This window comes from Paramormyrops kingsleyae, chromosome 12 (genome assembly GCF_048594095.1).
Source record: "Paramormyrops kingsleyae isolate MSU_618 chromosome 12, PKINGS_0.4, whole genome shotgun sequence".
NCBI lineage: Eukaryota > Metazoa > Chordata > Actinopteri > Osteoglossiformes > Mormyridae > Paramormyrops > Paramormyrops kingsleyae.
In genome coordinates, this window is record NC_132808.1 from 33,153,071 (window position 1) to 33,174,221 (window position 21,151).

At 45.5% G+C, this 21,151-nt stretch overlaps 1 protein-coding gene across 8 annotated transcripts in view; it reads right to left on the reverse strand.

Annotated features, from left to right (window-relative positions):
* The window catches only part of LOC111853960 (phospholipid-transporting ATPase IA-like), a 99,522-nt gene extending 78,592 nt beyond the window's left edge, over positions 1-20,930 (reverse strand). For 6 of the 8 annotated variants that reach the window (XM_072697999.1, XM_072697994.1, XM_072697998.1 and 3 more), the window contains exons 1-4: positions 20,767-20,930; positions 8,566-8,680; positions 3,912-4,011; positions 2,748-2,846 (exon numbers count right to left, since the gene is read on the reverse strand). In XM_072697999.1, the coding sequence (XP_072554100.1) occupies positions 2,748-2,846; positions 3,912-4,011; positions 8,566-8,680; positions 20,767-20,815 (363 nt within the window). In that variant the 5' untranslated portion in view covers positions 20,816-20,930. Of the gene's footprint in view, positions 1-1,369; positions 1,471-2,747; positions 2,847-3,911; positions 4,012-8,565; positions 8,681-20,766 lie in introns of those variants that run through there. The other 2 variants (XM_072698003.1, XM_072698002.1) reach the window with 1 other exon arrangement.
* Positions 20,931-21,151: the final 221 nt, after the last annotated feature.

A 21,151-nucleotide genomic window follows, 5' to 3' on the forward strand; every position in this document is an offset into this window, starting at 1 on the left:
TCCTTGCTGGTTTCAGCACTCAAAACGGACAGCTCAAAAAGTCGGAGCTCATAAGCAACAGCAGCCGCTTGTCCAATGCAGGCATATGGCAAGAATGAATCCTCTCACAAAGTGTAAGGCATGAGCCCCAGTAAAGCCTGGGTGGAAAACCAGTCCACCACAGAGTCCAGTCATAATCCAAGTGCGTTTTAGGAAAACTAACAAACCCATGCTATGAGTCTTTGGACTTGGGGGGGGAAAGAAACAGGAGAACCAGGAGGAAATACACTGTGTAAATATGCTAGCACACAGAACTACAGCAGGACCTGACCCCACAATTCCAGAGGTATGAGACCAGTACTGCTACCCACAGAGCCACTGTGCCATGCCCGAGTAAATAAATCAAAACTTCAAAATTAACCCAACAGAGTAATATCAAAATTAGTGATGGATGATGGACCCTTGAACTGAAATGTTATGTTGGTCACCCATGTTGGTGATCTCAAGAGGTAAAATGCACAGGAAGGACAGGAAAGCTGCTCTGCACTGTTACTTCAGACAGTAAATGACAAAATAATCACACAGCCACCGTGGGGGTTAATCTTCGGAATCTGCTGGCCAGTGATGGAGCCCACCTCCCCAAGCCTTACCGAAGGCTGACAGAGAGACATAACAGGGCGAGAAGACAACCAGTGTCAAACCAAGACTCAAAATGCTGCTTATACATCTGCTATCTACTCTACTAACTACTCAACAAAGAACTGAGTTAAAATGCTGTAAGTTCTAAGAAAGGCTACCAGAACTGATTCAAATACAGCACCTGAGTGGGACTAGGACTCAGTTAATTTTTTTAATTAAGTGAAATCTCTTTGTTCACAAAGATTTACAAATGCCAAATGCCGTAAATGAATTATAGCATCGTACGTGTATATTTGTTTAGCGGATAGAGAAACACGGTAAGACATTGAACTGGTTCTGGCGGTTTTAAAGCCAACTCCGAATGCCGTTAGCGGTCTCGAAAAGAATGGAGCTCCATTCTCTCCTTCATTTACGTGAAGCCAGGCAGGGACTTATAACTATCTAAATAACTAAGGTAAATGAGAATAACACCTCCACTTAAAGAGAATCAGGCTACACCATTAACGTTGTATGAAGCTACTCCATTTCAATTGAATTGACAGTACCTTAAGTCGACAGATATTGGTATAATTTTGTTAGTTACGTTTCTATCACTAAGGTGAAATGGTTACGTATCATAAACACTTAAATAAACGTTAGTGGATTCATGTGATTTAACGTTCAGCTTCTTGTCGAATAAAAATTTATTCTAATTAAACACTCATTTGATAAGTAAAGGAAGAACTCACTTACTCAGACCCGATTCACTTACTTTATAGTCAATCTCTTTAACGTTTTTTACAACCAACTGTCTAATTTTGGTAGCGCTTTGACAACTGCAGTACTGCACGCGAGTCTCGCTCAGCTGCTCGCGACAGAGAGTGACGTCACCGTCCACGTTAACGTGGATTTCGTACCCACTATACCATTCTAGTCAAAGACAAATTACTGAGCATCCAGGAAGTAAAACTACAAACAACTAGTACACGTGGAAACTGATATACATTCGCATAAATTCAAGTTAAAAGCACTCACGTACAAAAGAAATGTAGGTCTATAAAACAAACCTCAGTGATCAATCCTATAACTGTTTCGTCTACGACTGGGTTTCAAAAAATTATACATATTTCAGTTCTTTAAAACCCCTCGCATTCGCACCCGAAAAAAACATTGACACGATTAAACTTGTGAAATCGCTGATCGATCGCCCCGCACCGTTAAATTTCTCTATGACATAGAGATCCGCGGAATCTTTAGGCGACCATTTTTATCATCCAAATTGCACCAGTGAAGAGCAGAACGAGCCATATGGTTAATTACATATGTATATTCCCCCTGCAATTGTGCTACTTCAGATTCCCTTAAAAGCTTTTACACACTGGGGGATACCTTCTCCATACAGGCACACATCCCTCCTGGTATTTAAACCTTAAGCTTTTTGGTCACAAATCCTATCCTTCGAGTGACTTCTACAGCCCTGGTCCCTCCTGGGGGAAACAGCTGTAGCCTCTCAGACACCAACAAGCTCAGGTGCTCCACCAACCCGCAGAGGTGATGGAGGACAAGATATTTTAGCTAAACCACCCAACCCCCCCATTCTCAGACACGATACATATGCAGCACGAGAGAGAAAGAGAGGTAGAGAGAGAAATATTTCATGTCAAGTCTGCTGAGTACACTTTACCATTAAACCGAATGTAAATATTGCCTCCTGACACAAAGAAATTGGAAAAAATGTCACCACCCAGATTTAAATGTAGTCTGAAGAGGCTTTGAAGATGCAACTAACAGAGAGAAATAGATCAAACGTCACTGGACAGCCTCTCTGAGTGGTAATAACACAATTAATCCTGAACCAGAACAGGCCCTGCTTTGCTAATACCTATAAAATCCTTGACTGATGTTATGAACTCAAACACGAAGTAACCGGTAGAGAGGCCCTTGCATAATCAAAGTTTACTTTGTTGTGATGTTTTTTTTGTGGGCCACAGACCAGTCACCAGACACGGACAGCAGACAGTCTCACCCAAAGTGCACTAAGCCTCATGGCCAGGATATGTTGTCAATCAAGATAAAAATATGAAAGAACAGGAAGTTACTGGATACAAGCACAAGTAAGAACTGACATAAAATAAGTGCTGATTTCTTACCAGATCCTCAATGACCTCCTTTACAGCTGCCACTATAAGGATGAAGAGAAGAGGAACCAAGGTTGTCCACCTCCCAGTTGGTGAAACATCCGGAATTTGCTAGGGCACAGCAGAGCACATGTTATTTATAATCGTGCCACTCATGAACCACAGCCACATCAATGGACTAATTGTTATATTACTTATCAATGGATGATACCAAAAGATAGAGGTTGTAATCCATGTTGCCTAAGTACCAAACAGGACCTGCACATATCGAATTAGTTGATATGGGTTGGGTTCACCTGGAATGAAGGTGGTCTATGTCAGGGGTACTCAAATGCAGACTCTGGTCCACATCCGGGCCGAAACACCCAGTGGACGAAATTTACACCAAGAAACCGTAGGGCACCCCATGTCCTGCGGAGTCTGTGTGGCTGATGAAGTTTGTATCTCAGGAGAAAATAATTGGGTACTGCTGGTCTATATCATTTACACATGACTGTCCTTGGACAGCACAGATTCCCATTTGTTATACCGTAGGTCAGGGGTCATGTTGCTTCTCCAAGATGTATAGCTGGACAGCAAGTATTGGAACAGGGATGGGGGCGGGATGGAGATTCATTGGAATTTTCAGTGGGGGTGGTTATCGCCATAAAAATGAATGGATTTAACATTTCGGCCTGACATTGATTTTTGACCCCCGCCCCACAGATGTGTCCATCCTCTGGCAGATAAACATCAGAAATCAGAAACACCTGAACAAAAATAGCTGACTTCCACCCAGCTGCAAATATGGCATCATCGAAGCAAGTTTATAGATGAACTAAGAGGCTTGTTGCCTTATTCGGTGTCTTCAGCAGAGGATCTTTTCATGCTAGTATGTGTTGGTCTTCTGTCTGTGTCATGTTTGTGAAACAAACAATCCCAGTACACCCCTGTTACAGTCCGGGGCCAAATGTCATGTGTTCTCTCTCCACTTATAATTCAATCTTGTCAGCCATAAGTTCTCCTTGTTCAGATACCCTATCGGGAGTGCAGAGCTAATAAGCCCCCCTCTCCTGAAATACCCAAACAAGCATATCGCCTCCGCTCTGCACAGCAGCCACTTCCCACGGCGACGACGGTGGCATATAGAAACCCGGCTCAGGTCCAGATCAAAACTTCTCCGAATGACTAACCTACCTGCAGGAGTGCGATGAAAAGGAAGAAGGAGTTGGCTGCCCTCCTGAACTGGGAGAAGAGGAACCGGGGCAGGAATGTGAGGACGTTGTACTTCGCAGTGCTGGAGGGCGTAAGGGAGGGGGGAGGTGGAGGGGGGGGCAGAGAGACAGAGACATGCTCAGAGCACCTCAGCAAAACAGCAATTCATAGTGACAGTTTCGCGAATTCGTAGCTGTACGACCCGTCTCTCCGTCTATCATTCCACACATCCTCAATAACAATCACCTTCCAAGCGTCTCTGTCTCAAAGTCCATATGCAGAGCCATAAAAACTGCCTGGAAACAATAAATAACCAACAGCAAGTTTTAAAGATAAGCAGGGAAGTCTGTCCTAGCCAACACACCTTTCAGAAGTTACTTAACACTACACTAAGACATACTGATTTGACAAAGGACTTTCAAAGAAACGTAGTAGGAGTCAACATAGATTTTGTTAATTTACCGCCAAAGCCGCTGATGTTTAGCTTAGGATGGTCTGTCTTTTCATCTTGATGAGCCTCATCCCTCTGAATTCTGCCACTATCCCTAACTACAAACACCCAGGGACAGGTAGATACAGGCTGTGTTCAGAATCTTCCCTCCCTAAGCATCTAGTGCTATTTTGTAAGGTTGTAACAATTCTTGACTCTATATAGTGCACTAAAAAATACCCACAATGCACTGCACATTGTATGGTAGACATGATGTACATTACGATGCACGACACAGATCATAATTCAATGAGAAGTTTCTGACCTGAATGTTCATATTACAAACAAGATGGCTGCTTCGTATACAAATGTAATACATTTTTTTTTATTTTAAGTAACAATAATACTAGAGATCTCTTCAAAGACTTTAGTTGTCAATTCAATATAAATAATAATAAAAATTTTTATAAATGATAGGTTTACACATCCATATTCACTTTTTCTCAAATGTCAGCTGTCAATGGTTACTAGGATACCAACGTAGAGCATTTTGGAATGTAGCATCCGAAACCATTGTCTTGTTTTACAGAATAATTCCCCACATAGCGAACCACATCGATTTTTCTATATAGGGAGTAGTGAGTGAGTGATCAGTTTCGAACGCAGCCACTTACTCCCACACAGAAGCAGTCACACTGTCCCAGAAACAGATACGCGAGTTACGTAGAACCGGGTCCATTTCACCCGGCACGCATACAGCAGAGTGGCCTGCTGACTACAGCACTAAACAGAACCACACCCCACCCCCAGCGAGCTAGGTCCTCTCTGTGAAATGGACAAATGGCATTTCAATGTAGTAAAGTTTAATAGGAGAGGACGGAGGGGCACCCCGGGCTCCGGGCCCCCGGGGCCGATGTTACCGGCTGCCCCTTGCCGTGATTCACTGGCCCATTAGAGCTTGGCAGCAGAGCCCTTCCGCCGGAGATATATGACGAGATTAAAGATCTGGCTTGTTTACTTTAGGCTACTGCTCCATCAGGGAGAGGAATGATCATTCGATCCAGAATCAAAGGGGGGGCAGGGCTTGTAGCAGCACACACCCCCATCTTCACAGCAATAAATATGGCAGGAGGCCGCAGGCAGGGGGCGGGTCACAGCCTCTGTGGAGGCAGGAAATAGGCTGAAGGCTTGGGGAAGGATAGTGAGAGAAATTAAAATGTAAGGGTTAGAATGTAGGGGATAGGCTCCACATGGAGGGATCCGACAGTAAGTAATAAACAAGGCAGGAGAACCACCGTGCTGGCAGGTAGATATGGGGGCTGCTCTCTGAATTTGTGAAGAGAAATTCAATTGTTTGAACCCAGACAAAAAATGAAGTCACAAACCTGTTAAGCTGACCGGAGACATTTATGCCAGGGTGGTGGGACGACACACGTCAGACTCGAAAGTGGAAGTCAGGTGCCTGCAGACTGTGGTGCTGACCCACTCCACCTCCCGTGTTATCATCCAGCTAACCCTAACCCTAACCCTAACCCTACTGAACCCCAGGAAACGCCTGCCCATACTTCATCGGACACGATGGAGTTCGATTTTTGCCGTTTTTGCCTTGCCTGAGATGGCCTCTTTATTTCTGGGGTCAATCCCTGACCCGACATCGCTCTGGGAACAGAAAGACCCCAACCCACAACAACCCTAACCATCCCTGCCTGTTCCTTGTGTCACATGACGCTGTTGTCCTCTGGTACCCCAGTACTTCACAGCCATCTACAATTCATCAACAGCACTGTGCTATCCACTGCTGACCAGAATCTAAATCATTTCTAGAACGCCGTCTTAAATATCCCAAAAAGTATGCTAGGTAGCCTCTTCTGACACGGGGTCCAACTCCACTGTCCCGCCGGGTTCTCCAAGGTTCCTCGGGCCATTTCTTAAACATTACCTCATTTCACGCAATTCGAGTCGGCAGCCTCTATCATCGCACCCCCAGGGTGCAGTGAACAGAGGTGACACCTCCTATTTGGGGGCCAAGGCCGACGCGGTGATCTGGTCAGTGTTGCGGCTACATCGTTAATAGGATTCAGGGGAAATTTATGAGATGTGAGAAGTACAACGAGTCGGAAACCTTGTGTGTAATGAAATTAATTTAAGACTATTAGGAATTCTCCGGAATAACACCAGGCTGTTCAGTACAGGGGGGGCATCGTGTTTAAAAAAGATGTTTCAGATGCAACAATCATGGTATAATATATCAAACCCAAACCAACAGAGGGAAATGACACACCTAAAATGCAAGTGAAACCACTTCGAGGAAACTGATCCGAACTAAAGACTGTTTTTCTGTAGCCCTAAGAAAAAAGGACATGCATATCTTCAGAGTATTGTTCTTTATGAAAAGGTCAAAAAGCAGATGTAATGTGCATATAGCAAAGTCTACAGCCTAAACAGAGCAGAACTAATGAAATATTGCACGCAACTTAAACTGGCATGATGACGATTTGCCTTTTGTTGACTGTGTTTCTGGAAGAAACAAAATCCTCTCCGGTAACTGTCATCTTCTCTTTTTCACGATCATTACTCGCACCTGAGTCCAGAGTCTTCTCATCTTCTGGTTTCATCTACCCTCCAATCCAATTCCGACTGAAAAACGTAACTGAAGATTCAGCCCAGGAAAGGTTTCCGTCAGCCTGAAGCCTGCTGGGAGTTGCTGGCTGTTGTGTTAATGGTTCGGTTGTGCAGTGCAGTGCAGTGCGGGACACTGCGGAGGGGCTGCTGGATTCACTAGGAGAGCATGTCTGCAGTATCCCCCCACCCCCACCCACTCCCTCTCACAAGTCAGACCACTGCAGTAATTTTGTTCTCTCCAACATCACCAGTGTTTATTTCGGGGAAGGGCACCGTGTCGCACTGGGGCCTTTGACATCTCAGTCATCACCAAGGAACCGATCATGTTTTTATGAACGTCTCTCAACAAAAGCCGGTCAGAACTGGGGGTCAGTGTTGTGTGGAGCTCTGCAGTGCGTCAACCCAAGGCGCCTGTGTGTGCGTGTGTCCCTGTCTGTGTGTGGCTCCTACCTTACAAAATCATCTATTCAGCAAACTGGCTAATAACATTAGCATGTGCTAGGCGATACTTAAAACACTGATGTATGCAGAGTTGGGCAGGGCTGCCCACCGGCCAGGAAAAGGGATGTGAGCAAAGAGCCACCAGTTAAATAATCCAGACAGTGTTTTCTGTTGTACCCTGGAGAAGGTTCTCGACATTGAACCACTTTACATCCAGCTGGAAAGTTAGCTAAAGGCATAGAACTGTAAAATTAATATTACCATTAAGTGGCGTTCAGATCTAAAATACCAGAGAAGCCATCCTGAGATGACGACAGACGTGGTGGGTGTTCCCAGCCAGCAGCAAACTTCGCCCGACGCAAACCAAAAGGCCCTGGGACCGAGGCCAAGTGTTCCTGTTGATACAGCCAATCCAGTCTTATCACTCCAGATACACTGCCAGCTACAGGGAGTGTCATTTAAGCTGTTCTCAGACCGCGCCTGACGTGCAGATACCTGAGCGATCATAATCTCCTTAATGACTCCGTTGTACAGCTGGTTTTCTTAAAGAGGACACTACCTATCAACCACTTCAAAAAGAGGCAATTAGCTACCAGAGCTGAACAACAGCTATGGTACCATTAGCATGCTAAAGCATTACGAACAAATTCACTCTGACCAGCTAGTTTCCCCACCCCACCCCACCCCACCCACAACAATTTCACTGTTTTTGTTGGTATATCTGCTCCATAGTCTACCAAGTCTACTAAGCACAACAGTCTACTAATCACGAGAGGAGAACAATAAGAAGCATCGAGTTCATCTTCTGATTGGGAATAAAATTAACGGTTTACCTCCTGGCTAATATGTATGAACTACAGAGGGTGAGAAAAGGACATTATTTCCTCAAAGAATATCAGTTTAAACAAAATCCATCTAAAATGTACATTAAGGAGGAAAACATGAATGGCGTATGAGGCAAAAAGTTGCTCTTAATGTTAAATTTTCCCAGATCAGGGCTCATTTGACTTTGTTCACCTCAACACCGTTCTAAAATAAACTCAAAATTAACCACATTATCTTACAAATGGTAAATGTGCAGCATCTACTAATCTAGTTCATAGCTGATGGTTATATAAACTTTTGAAGCTACTTTGACATTACCTGATACTATTGCTACAGAATCTTGTGGACTGGGGCTGGTTGATGAATATCCACCGGGAATCATCCTGGTCAGAAGATTTGGCCTTCCGAGAGGTGTCCTTGGCCTTTACATACCCTGGAAAGAAGGAAAGCAGGAGAAATGGAGGCGGGCATCGCAGCATTATAACAGGCACAGGATGAGATTTGAACTTCTAATGAAACCAAGAAATCACCACAAAACACACGGACCAAATCACCACAAAACACACGGACCAAATCACCACAAAACACACTGATCAAATCACCACAAAATACACGGACCAGAACACATGGACCGAATCACCACAAAATACACGAACCAGAACACATGGACCAAATCACCACAAAATACACGGACCAAGACACACGGACCAAATCACCACAAAACACACAGACCAAAACACACACAAAGTACTTCCACTACTCAAGGTTTGTCCCAGAGTCCATACATGTCATTTCGGTGGATGGATCCCTAAATGTGAGCGAATATGTCCCATGTTGGAAAGGCATCTTGTCCAAGATGCACTCATGCCCACGATAAGCTCTATGCTCTCTGTGACCACACACTGGATAAATGGCTCTGGGAAGCTGCACTAATCATATACAACCTTAAATATCAGATCACGAGTAGGTCCATGCTTTAATTTTTTTTTATGGTAAAATTAGCTCAGGCTACCAAGGGGCAAAAAGCCAAGCAGAGGTAATCCCTCACGCGAGACAGAGAAGGAAATGCAGGGAAAGAGGTCAGGGAGGAGATCACCCCCACAGAGGAGATCACCCCCACGGAGGAGGTCACCCCCACAGAGACACAGGCTCCACAAGGCCCAGAGACGGCCTACAGCTGGCGTGACTCCATGTTTTTGCCTCCCCAGATGACCTCTGCTCCTACAGGGAAGATGGAGAGTATGTCGTGCCTGGGGAGCTTCTCAGAGCCACTCATACGTGTAAAGTCAACAATGGCCATCCTGATCCCAACATCCACATCATCTCAATGCAGATCACACAGCCCCATGGAGATGGAGCTCTTAAAGAGGATCCAGATCAAGAGGGCTGATGAGACTGGCGCTCGCAAACCCTTAAGCTTCCACAAACTAGTTAAGAGATTGAAGTTAGGCCTACTAACCATCCCATCCAGTGTGCATCCCAGCCTTGTGCCCTGAGCTGCCTGGGGTAGGACCCAGCCCCCATCCCCTAACCAGGATAAGTTGTTAGAAGCTGATCATATGAATGGATGGAAGTTACTAGCTGAATTACAAATGAAAAACTAACAAACAGTGAGAATAACCTTACAAGGAGAGTATTCTACCACACATTTGATTAAGGTATTTAAGCATTTGGTTATCCCTAAGATTCTAAAAGCGAAAAAGTGGTATGCTTATTTCACAAACTGAGACGTGATGTACATAAATATTACTACTAACTGTGGGAAAGATCTGAGAAGGGGCTCTAATTACTGAAACAAGATGTGCTGTTTACCCTGCAGACAAAGGAGCCCGTCCCCAAAAAACCTGTATAACGTTCACATGAGTGTCTGTGTGACGGAGCAGAGCAGGGGAGGTACTCAAAGGCCAGCCAGAGCCTAGGAGAAGGGAATACAAACCAGAGTGGTTTCACACTCCTGCTTGTCTCGCCCCTCAGAATGTTTACCGCTCCTTCTTTCGTTTTAAATTGGTAAGATAAGGCCATACAAGGCTTAAAGGGCCCCTATTATGATTTTCCAGCTTTCCCCTTTCCTTTAGTGCCTTATATAGCTTTATGTGCATGTAAACGGTCTGCAAAGTCTTAAGCCCCAAAGTCCACGCAAAAGGGAGTAACTCGCAATACAGAAACCAATCTTCCTCAATCTGCCCATACTCCTTGTTGGAATTCAAGCTCTTACTTCCGAGACATGGTGAGGTCAGCAAGGATCTGCTGTATAGGGCAAGCTGACCAATCAGAGCACATTGGACTCGTTGGGGGTGGGGCTTAAAGCTCTAACAGAGCATGATAGACAGAATTACAGACAGAATGAACAGGGATGTACAGTATGAGAAATATAATGTGTTTTTGGAACATTGAAGCATGCAAATCTATTCTAGGAGGCCCCAAAAATAAAATTATGAACAGTGAAAATGAGTATAATAGTATCCCTTTAAAGGAGACTCTTAAAAAGGCAAGACAAGAGATTGACAAATGATGAGGACAAATAGCAATGAAACAGATGTTTAATCAGCCTATCGGGGGTCCATGAAGCAGAACTTTTTCCCTTGATATGAAACAGAAATGGCACCATACCCATGTTCACACCAAAGCCCACTTAATCCTCTGCACACCGCAATAATCCTGTTGGGCTTTCAACAGAGGACTCACACGTGCCTAATCCCACCCTCTCCAGCTGTCATCTATACAGTGCCAACAGAGAGCATTATGGGGTTTCACCTTCCCATTCTCTTCCCACCCTCAGTGAAACAAAGGATGCTGAAAAGCAGTATAATACATGTCTATTGTCCCAAAACACGCTCCGTCACAGCACTGATCATGTTAATGCTATTTCCAAGCCTTTTGACAGCTGAAGGCTGTTAAGACGACAGTTAGTAGAATATGGTGTCTGCCAAATGGGCATCAGTTTATACTACATCACAATATGTTTCACAGCAGAGGAGAGCCACACCAGGGCCAAAAACTATATTGCCCACTCAAGAAATACAGGATATATTGAACTTAATCTAGAGAGAACCTTCATTCATTATTTGTATTAGCATTAAGCAGTATTATATTCCTCAAACTCGTAGGAGCAGCCAATAATACCCGACACACTGCAGTGTACAGTACAGGAACCGGGCCTGGCGGCAGAATCAGCAGGGCAGACGAGTGTCACGCAATATTGACTGATCTTTGCGACCTACATAATGAGCTAGAACACTTGTAATGAGAACATTCTGGAACCTGCTGGCAACAGGAACTCCAAACTCTCAGTCTTTGGCTTAGATTTTGTTACCCTACTAAACCATATTAGTTATTGTTGTCTTCTCTGTTGCTATTGGTGCTACTGCCAGAAAGCAGCTGGCTCTTAGTTTGCCTCTAATTATGGAAAATCACTTAATCAGCAAATAAGAAAAGAAAAAACAACCATAAAACCAGCACTGGAGATACTGGAAATGGTTCAGGCAGGAATGACCTTATCTTGTAACCTAACGTGAAGATAGCAACTGATGTACTAAGTCGATTGTTCGGTGAGGGGAATAAAAGACCGAGCAAAGTCTTTAACCTGAACCTTTTTCCATAAATATCCTCTTGTAGATATGATCCAGATAAGCACACTAGTAAAATAAGTGTGAAATAATTGTCCCCGACACGATGGCCAGTCGCCTCCATCAGTCTCATTGAGTTATATCGTTGTGCCAGCAAGCCAAAACCACTCAGCCTTACTTAATGCCCTCCGCATGACGGCCAGTTGTGCGACAACGAGGCATATTTTCAGAATTCATAAGATAAGGCAGACAGGTCACAGGCACACATACCACCCACGACAATGATTTAGTGTGACTGAAAGCAGCTGTAAAAGCAGCTGAGATACGTTTACAAAAACGGCGGCTCTCACACAGTACAAATCATGCCTTAGGAGAGTAGCAGGGTATATTTAGCTATAGCATGCCTCAAAGAGCTAAGCGTTTTCCTTGGAGTGCATTCATTTAGAAATCCCTCGCCTACAAGCCTCGTCCTCTTCCAGAACACAGAAGGACACAGTTCCAGAGGAAGAGGTGAAATGCATACATGACAAATGTGATATCTGCTTGTTTCTGTCATCCATGTACACTGTATAAACAATTACACACTAGCTGCAGCAGTCATTCACATCTCTGCTGAAAAGCATTAGCGTAACTCGAAATGCTAGCTGGGTCGAGCAAGCGAGCACGTGCCCTGCGATGGTCCGGCATCCCATTCGGGGTATCCGCTGCCTCGTGCCCTGCGATGGTCCGGCATCCCATTCGGGGTATCCGCTGCCTCGTGCCCTGCGATGGTCCGGCATCCCATTCGGGGTATCCCCTGCCTCGTACCCTGCGATGGTCCGGCATCCCATTCGGGGTATCCCCTGCCTCGTGCCCTGCGATGGTTCGGCATCCCATTCGGGGTATCCCCTGCCTCGTACCCTGCGATGGTCCGGCATCCCATTCGGGGTATCCCCTGCCTCGTGCCCTGCGATGGTTCGGCATCCCATTCGGGGTATCCCCTGCCTCGTGCCCTGCGATGGTCCGGCATCCCATTCGGGGTATCCCCTGCCTCGTACCCTGCGATGGTCCGGCATCCCATTCGGGGTATCCCCTGCCTCGTGCCCTGCGATAGTTCGGCATCCCATTCGGGGTATCCCCTGCCTCGTGCCCTGCGATGGTCCGGCATCCCATTCGGGGTATCCCCTGCCTCGTGCCCTGTGAAGGGTCAGCATCCCATTCTGGATATCCCCTGCCTCGTGCCCTGCGATGGTACGGCATCCCATTCGGGGTATCCCCTGCCTCGTGCCCTGCGATGGTCTGGCATCCCATTCGGGGTATCCCCTGCCTCGTGCCGTGTTATTCCCTGGATAGTCTCCAGGCTCGACACAACACTTGTATTGGCCAAGCGCTTAAGGAAGATGGACAGACTGAAAAACAGCGACATTACCATTCCAGGTTGGAAGAGAGTAAGGACTCATTAACGTAACCGTATGCTGGCTAACAGCTAGATGTGGGGCAAAATGGTACGAAAAAGGAATGAAGAGATACCTAATTTCAAAACAGGAAGTACGGCAAGTGAATGACCCATGTATAAATGAATACAATATAAAGTGCAGTATTGTATTGTGGAAATCGCACCCAAGAGTGTCCTGCTATGCATGTGCGCCATAGGATCAACCCCCCCAAAATCTCATGAGCGCAAAATGTAGGGGATAAAACAAACGAACGAGTGGATTGTGCAGATTCCCCAGTCACCACCCCCCTTCCCTCTGGCGGCCCTGAGCCTCATCTCTCACCTACCCCCCCACCCCTCCGCATTGATTTCTGCTGCTTGCTCCCCCCATTTTCAGTGCATGCCTTTTGTGTACGGCTGCCTGCCGACACGGGGAAGAAGAGCTAAAAATAGCCTTGGGCTGTCCCACGGTCATCATAAAAATGACAAGCTAGAGGAGGGAGGCAGGGGGCGGAGATATATCCAGATCCCTTGTCCCTGGCTGGGGGGGGGGGACACTGCTGCCATAGATGATGCAGGGAAAATAGGTGGGGGGGTATGGGGGGTTTTATCTAATGATATTTAATGTAGGTTAACGGGCTCCTCTGCATGGACTGACATGCCATACTACTCTACTACTTCTAGAATAGTGGTCTGAACCAAAAAAAGAGTGGGGATTTAAAGGGGCGTGGATTAACCTCAGAGTCTCAGAGACGGACCGGAAATATTTCACTCTCTTCATGTAGCAGATGCTTTTTATCCGGCGCAGGGTCAGCCAGTTCCTGACTTGAGAGCCTTGCTCAAGAGCCCAACAGGGAAATCACTTTGCCGAATACGGGGTTTGAAGTGGCGACCTGCCGATCGCGGCACGGCATGCCGCCTTGCTGACCCACGCACCGGCATGTGGCCCGTCTCTAGTGCCAACAGTAAGAACCTCCCAAATTCACAGGGGGTCCAAACAGAAGAAAGCTGGGGCCACCTCCTGCTGGCCCAGGTGCCAAGCTGCCAGACAGGAGCTAGCAAGGGGGAAACAGTCCAATCTGTCTCCGAAGCAACCTGCACGGTTCTGCATCTGCTAAATTAAAAATTAACTGAGAGAAAAGAACAGACTTTTTATATATTTTTTGGGACTGGGGTCTGAGTGCAGCAAGAACATCCAGGTTCAATGCAAAAGCAGAGGTCCGGGTGTTGGAGTATCAGGCTCTGTTCCTGTCATTTAAGCTCTGTTCAGAAGACTGTTAACACACACAGAAACAGCCCAGAACATTACAAAGGACAAGCAGATCCCCAGCATGGGTAAAAGACTGACCTCAGAGAAATATTACATATACAGAGGCCATTATTATATTAATTATGAATAATAATTATTTAAAAAATTCCATCTAGACCAGCTCCATTAAATGACTGATGGAAAGACAGCAACAGAAACCACTAAGAAAAGTAACCTAGACTGGCGACTTACAGGCATGCAGAACCAGCATAAACCTCTCAGTCTGCCTGGATAAAAAATGAGGGGCTCCTGCCTGAGCAAACGTCAGTGGTGCGGGGGGGGGGGGGGGATCCTGCTCTGCTTCACCTTTGACCTCAGCCTTCAGTTTACCTACCGCAGCCTTGCGAAAGGAATCAGTGGTGCCCCCCCCCCCCCTCCCCCCCAACCTCGACCTCCGGTTTCTACATGCTGTGTGGCTGCTGCACCCAGCATAGCGGCGCCCAGCTTCCCTTCGGGTGGTTAAGCAGCAGCGTCATGTGACCCCCGTGAGGCAGAGCGAAAGAAACCCTCCGAGTACAGGACAGGCGTTGGAAGAATGTACTGTCATAGTAAGAGAGAGAGAGAGAGAGAGAGGAGGAGAGAGAAAAAGAAAGAAAGAAAACAAGAGAGTGAAAGAAAAAGAAAGAAAGAAAGAAAGAGGGTGAAAGAAAGAAAGAAAGAAAGAAAACAAGAGGGTGAAAGAAAGAAAAAGAAAGAAAGAAAGAAAGAAAGAAAGAAAGAAAGACCACTAAAGTTAAATTTCAATTAGCTTTACTTCTCCCCTTCTTGTGGGCCTGTGTGCTCACATTTAGAACAGCATCATCACTGGTCAGGCTGGCAGCAGAGCCGATCAGGTAGGATGACGGAGCTTCACCAGAGAACAGCTTTCTCCCAGCAAACAACTTCCACTGCAAGTCGCTGTAGTTTTACCTGTCTGCTTTACCCTCCCTCCCTCCCCCCAAGTCATCTGTCTGCGTTTTCTGGTCACATGGCAGAGTCACATGTGGAAACAGTCAGTTGGCTGTTCTGTCCAACTTCTCTGTTCTGTAAAAGCAGAACCATGTGCCCTGCACAGGAACAGTGTCATGACTACAAAACCTGTAAAGTGAGAGAGGGTGAGCGAGAGAGACAGAGAGAGAGCGATGCATTGTCCTCGTCTGTGTGAGTGAGCGAGGGGGGGAAGCCCATGCAGAGCCAAAATTACATTTGGACATGGCCTGATGTTGGAAAAATGGCACGTGTTCTCCAGCAGGGCCGTATGTCCCTGGGGCTCCCCGCTGGGAGATGGCCAGCCCACGCTGACGCAGGACAGGCAGCGCCATCAAATACAGACTGATCATGTGTGTGTGTCCCCAATCAAACCAAAAACATGAAAAATCTCAATCTCCAAGAGACCACACTAGTGACCCAACCAGGCTGATCACCACTGTGATCGTTAATGTGCACTGGAAGCATCAAATGATGTGTACACAATTAAGCACTGTATTAAATACTGAAAGCTGAACATTTCAGAAGAATTAAAATATTACATCCTACACCATTTTATTCACTACTGCAAAGAAAACTGACAATACAAGTGTTTCTGGTCAAGGCTTGAAAAAGGGGAATTCCAGAAATTCCCATAATGCATCACATGCACTCCCATTCTACATTGCGTTTTCAGCCCTAATATGTAAACAAAACACACATCCTGCTAGGGCTCAACCCCACACTGAACCGTAATCGAAAGCTAAAGGTGTTAAGTTACAATTCAGGAAGTACAGCTATTCTGATTTTTCTCTAGAGAAAGAGCTCATTTTCTCATCAAGAACGTTTATCTGTGTTTTATCTGCGGGTTTTTCTGCTTACGTTGATAAATTGAGGTGAGATTAATATTGGTCGATTTCATCGGCCAGCCATTACATCACTCCAGCCCAAGTCAGTGGTCACAGTTTCAATAAATTATTTCCCTTCCTAACAACATCAGAGCTGTAAAAAATGGCTTACGTTGTCTGCCTTGGACAGGCCTGTCAGCTGTAATTTTATGCAGAAAATGCGATCACATGTTAGGGGAAAGGAAACGAAAGCGGTGGGCTAAAGAGTGCAATGGCAGAGTAGTATCAAATGAACGATAATGAAACTGTGTGACTTTTTAAGAAAATCAATAGCATCGATCAACCTGGAGGTCGAAAGCCAGCAGGGCTGACCTGCCCCCCTTCAGCAGGAAGAAAAAGAAGCAGAGAGATGTCACTCATCCATGCCACACGAGCACATGTCACACAACATATAAAACCTGCTAAAATTAACCACCACACAGGCACATAAACCTGGCAGAAATTAGAAGAGAAGTGAGCTGGCAGCCAATATAAATAACCAAGAAGCACTTCTTCTAAAGTACATTTCTTACCAGTCATGGTTTGTTTAAAAATCAGTAACGTAACAGCAGCTCTTTCTTCAAAGGAGATGGCATAGGTCAGAGGGACGGCCTTGTCACGGCCTGAAAAAGGGGGATTCTAGAAATTCCCATAATGCATCACCGTCAAGTATGAGTCAAGTATGAGTCAGGTATACTACATTGCATCTTCAGCCCAGCAGGGTCTGTCGAGTTCCACAAAGACATACACCCCCCATCCCCCAGGAGAGGATGACGGATCCCCCCCTGCATAACTTAGATACTGTGGTGAGAGTACAGTTACAGTGGAGGGTTCTTCAGCAAGGGTTCAAGTGTTCTTGAAGCACATAGCCAAAGATTGTTAATTAGAAGGCAGCAAATAAAATTACCAACAGAGCCACAAGCAACCATGATACCAGCCATGATAGAGCCACAAGCAAGCATGATACCAGCCATCCACATGGGTCAACTAGGTGTTTACTGAGATTTGGGGTCATCAAGAAGGCTAATGATAGGTTTAAATTATGACATACACTTAGGCTTAATTATGTTTGAGATTCATTTCAATTAACAATTCAGGACAGAGAAACACTAAAAGAAAAGCTGAAGATATCCTCTGTTTACATAAAATAAAAACCCAGGACAGCCTAGAGCTGCACAGGTTGACAGATGAAACAACCGCGCTCAGGGTTTTCCAGTCACTTGTGTTACCAAAATGTTCCACCACCACCCCAACATTCCCAGGTCTAGCTGCCCTCTGCTCCCAGCTATTTCCACAACCAGTTCCTGTTGTTGCTGTGTGGAAGCTGTGTGTGAGGTCTGCCGGCTATATACAGCCCAGTTTTCCCACTGCAAGCTCATTGTATCTCAGGGGTCAAAGTTTGAGGGTGTAGCATCCAGGAGAGAGACAGCTATTTCTGAAAGCGGTCGCGACATGTATCCGATTAAGGAATGCACACGTCATCATTTTACATACTTTCCAGCTGGGTTGAAAATTCATAATAATGACCTGTTCTGTGGTGTTTTGTGTCTTTGTCATATTATTACAGTTTTTAATCGTTCATAATGTGTGTAATATAAGACGAGATTAACTTAGATAAGAGAACCTTCCCTAGAGGACAGTAACTTGCTCCTGTTGTGAGTGACTAAGCCTTGAAATCCAGTTGTTATTCTTTGAAAACAAAACGACACTGGATGCCCTCGTCAGAAGACATATTCATCCACGGGAAATTATGACATGCGGAATTCTTACTTGTGCTTTTTTTTTGTTTGTGTTATATGTTTTCCACTCGGTGCTCCCTCAAGGCTACTGATGAATAAAGTCAAGTATAGACAGCGTGCTACCTTTCCGACTCTCTGCAAAACGAGATGGCGATCTCCACGATGCCGACAGTCGGCAACAGTTACCAAGGCCTTGGACTCTAGGGCAGAAGAAGTTCCGACAACAGAGAAGAAGACTGTCAGTCTGCACGGCCAAAGCGGCTGTGTCCTCTATCCCACACCTGTCTTCCCCTATACTTTTATAACACTCACACGCTACATGAACACCTCGCCACACCTGCGTTCTGCTCCCAAACACGGGACACCCGACATATCATATGACACATCTACCCAGCCGCACCACACAAAGCACAGCAAGTGATCCAGCAACTTAAGGGCCTCCCTGGAAGATCTTGAGCTGCAGGACAGAGTGGAGAGATACAGCACAGGTCAGAAAGAGGAGATCTCACCCTGGAAGGTGGAAGGACCACATCTGTAATGCTGGAGAAACGACATCTCTAGCTTACACCGAGACATCTTTACGAGGTAATCCTCCTCACTCGGCTGGAGGTTCTGTGTCCCATGTGAGGGCAACACATTCAATTCAATGTTACCCCTATTTCCTTACAAAGTGCAGTCAGTGCTATAAAAGGCAGAGACATCTATAACTTTAGGAAGCATTTAACAAAAACTAAAGTTTTCCTGATGGTAATTAGGCCAAGTTTCCTGCGAATTTTGACGGCAAAAATGTCACATTACGAGCCGTTTAAAGTCCATCGCTGTTTACTTTTACATCATGTGTCAATGTTGTTAATTGTTTTTTTCCTTCCCCTTCTCTGCACCTGTCCTGTCCTTCTATACACTTTATGTGGACTGTTATTTCGTGTTAACCTTGCTCCAGTCTGCGTCAACTCAACAATGAATTGTAAAAAGTATTATTACACTAAATGCAACAACAAAACATATCAAGAGATTCGTAGGGCAGGCCTACACCGATTGGTGGGGGTTCAAAGCTCAGGAAGGTAAGAGTGTCCACTCAGTGTCCGTCTGCAGACAGAGACTGGAAACGTCTGTATTTCGTCTTTTCCTTTTCCACGTGTCATGCTGGTCCCCATGTTCGGAAAAGTGCCGCTATGGCAGAAGAGGATCCTATCTGTGACGGGAGATGGTACAGCACAGACGATTCCACTGCAACTCCGACACAACGTACACCACGGCTTTGAAAGGGAAGTTGTAACACTAATAGCTGTAACACTGAAAGGGGTCTTGCAAACATGAACCTATTTAAGCAACATATTTTAATGGTAGGACTTGAAGTTTGAAATGATACAGTGTTAGACTGGATTGGTGCTTGATGTACAGCAGCAGATGTGATGTAAAGAACCAATCACATTCAAGTGAAGACTAAAAGAATCTAAAATACCTGGCACAAGCACCTCAAACATAACTAGAATTCAAACTGTTGGTCTCAAAGCGAACCTGACCCCCTATGACTTTTACATTTTGCCTAAGCATCATTTGACAAAAAAGTAGTACTGTATCTCTGCCGATTCCTCATGAGTGCCTACTTGGAGATGAACATACTCTCTTAACCTCTTGATTATCGCAGTGTCACTCGATGGTGCGGGTATATCGTATTAAAATAGAACAAAAATCAGTTCCTATTTGTCGAAGAGAAAAATAAGTATTGAGTATTGTTTCAGCTACACAGAAAACAAATTTACTTCATTGCGCAGTTCTGCAGACCATGCAGAGAATAACATATACCTGACAGCAGAAACAAAGACTCTCTCTCTCTCACAACGAAGTCCTGCTGTTTCTTAATCAGCACATCTACGCAGCTAAGGCTGTGGGAAGGAGGCGTTTACGATCATTGCATCCGGGGTCAGTAACCATACGAACTCAAAAATTGCGATCATTAGGCTATTTACTCTCTTAATTCATATAACGAAAACATCAACAGCAATGAAATGCGAAGGATGTCTGTTGCGCTGCATCTTCTCAGCGATTTTTTCAGCAAGAGATCAGCGGGGCAAACAGTATCAAGAGCACATCCGAAGTAGTTTCGGTCTCTTCGATTAAATCCCGTGATAGGAAACCAAATGTCGTACGATTACGTTTCATGAGGCTCCCAAAAACTAAAAAGTAACAGGTCCCCTTTCCATCCGCTGTGAAAATCACAACGCATTTAATAATACACGACTCCTCCTCACATCTTCACTGCAGGAGTCCTGTTGGTAGTGTAATAATAATAATAATAATAATAATAATAATAATAACCGATTAACTCTGATTGACTGGCAAACAGAAAGGATAGAGCTGCTTGCACATCATTCATCCACACGCACCCTGTGTATATAAAATAAAACTGTAACATAAAAGAGGAGCCAAATAACACAACTTTTTTTCCCCTCCCTCATTTTCAAAAATATGTCATATTTGATCACGCCCTTACATACTTAAAAGACGGCCGGCTGGACTGACCAACATCATTTAATATATATACGTATAGGAATGCGGATTCACCGAGCAGCACATGTCCTCATGCCCGGTGCCATGCAGGGACCATTATTCTGACTTTAAAATGAACAATCAGGGCGCCGTGTCTGCTTCTGCCTACCTTCCACTCGGGAGCGGAGATCCGACAAGGTTTTCGGGACAGGAGGCATTTTTCTCTCTCACACCGATCCGAGCAAAGCCGGCGCTTTACTCTTACGGTTCCTCTCCTCCGCCACGCCGGTGCCGCTCAGCTCTTCCCCTAAGTACCTGCCACCTCCCCCCCCCCCCCCCGGACACATGTAGCAATGTGACGCCGACCCCAGCCCGTCTGCTACAGTGTACACTGCGTCTGAATGTGTGGGATAAAGAGCCCAGTAGGAGCTGGATACCGCGCTGCTGCTTACAGGACCACGGTCCTCCGAATCACACCGATAGATCAGACACTGTATGAGAAACCGGCCGGTTCTTTAACGGGAACTGAAAGTGACAGCAGTACTTTACGATCC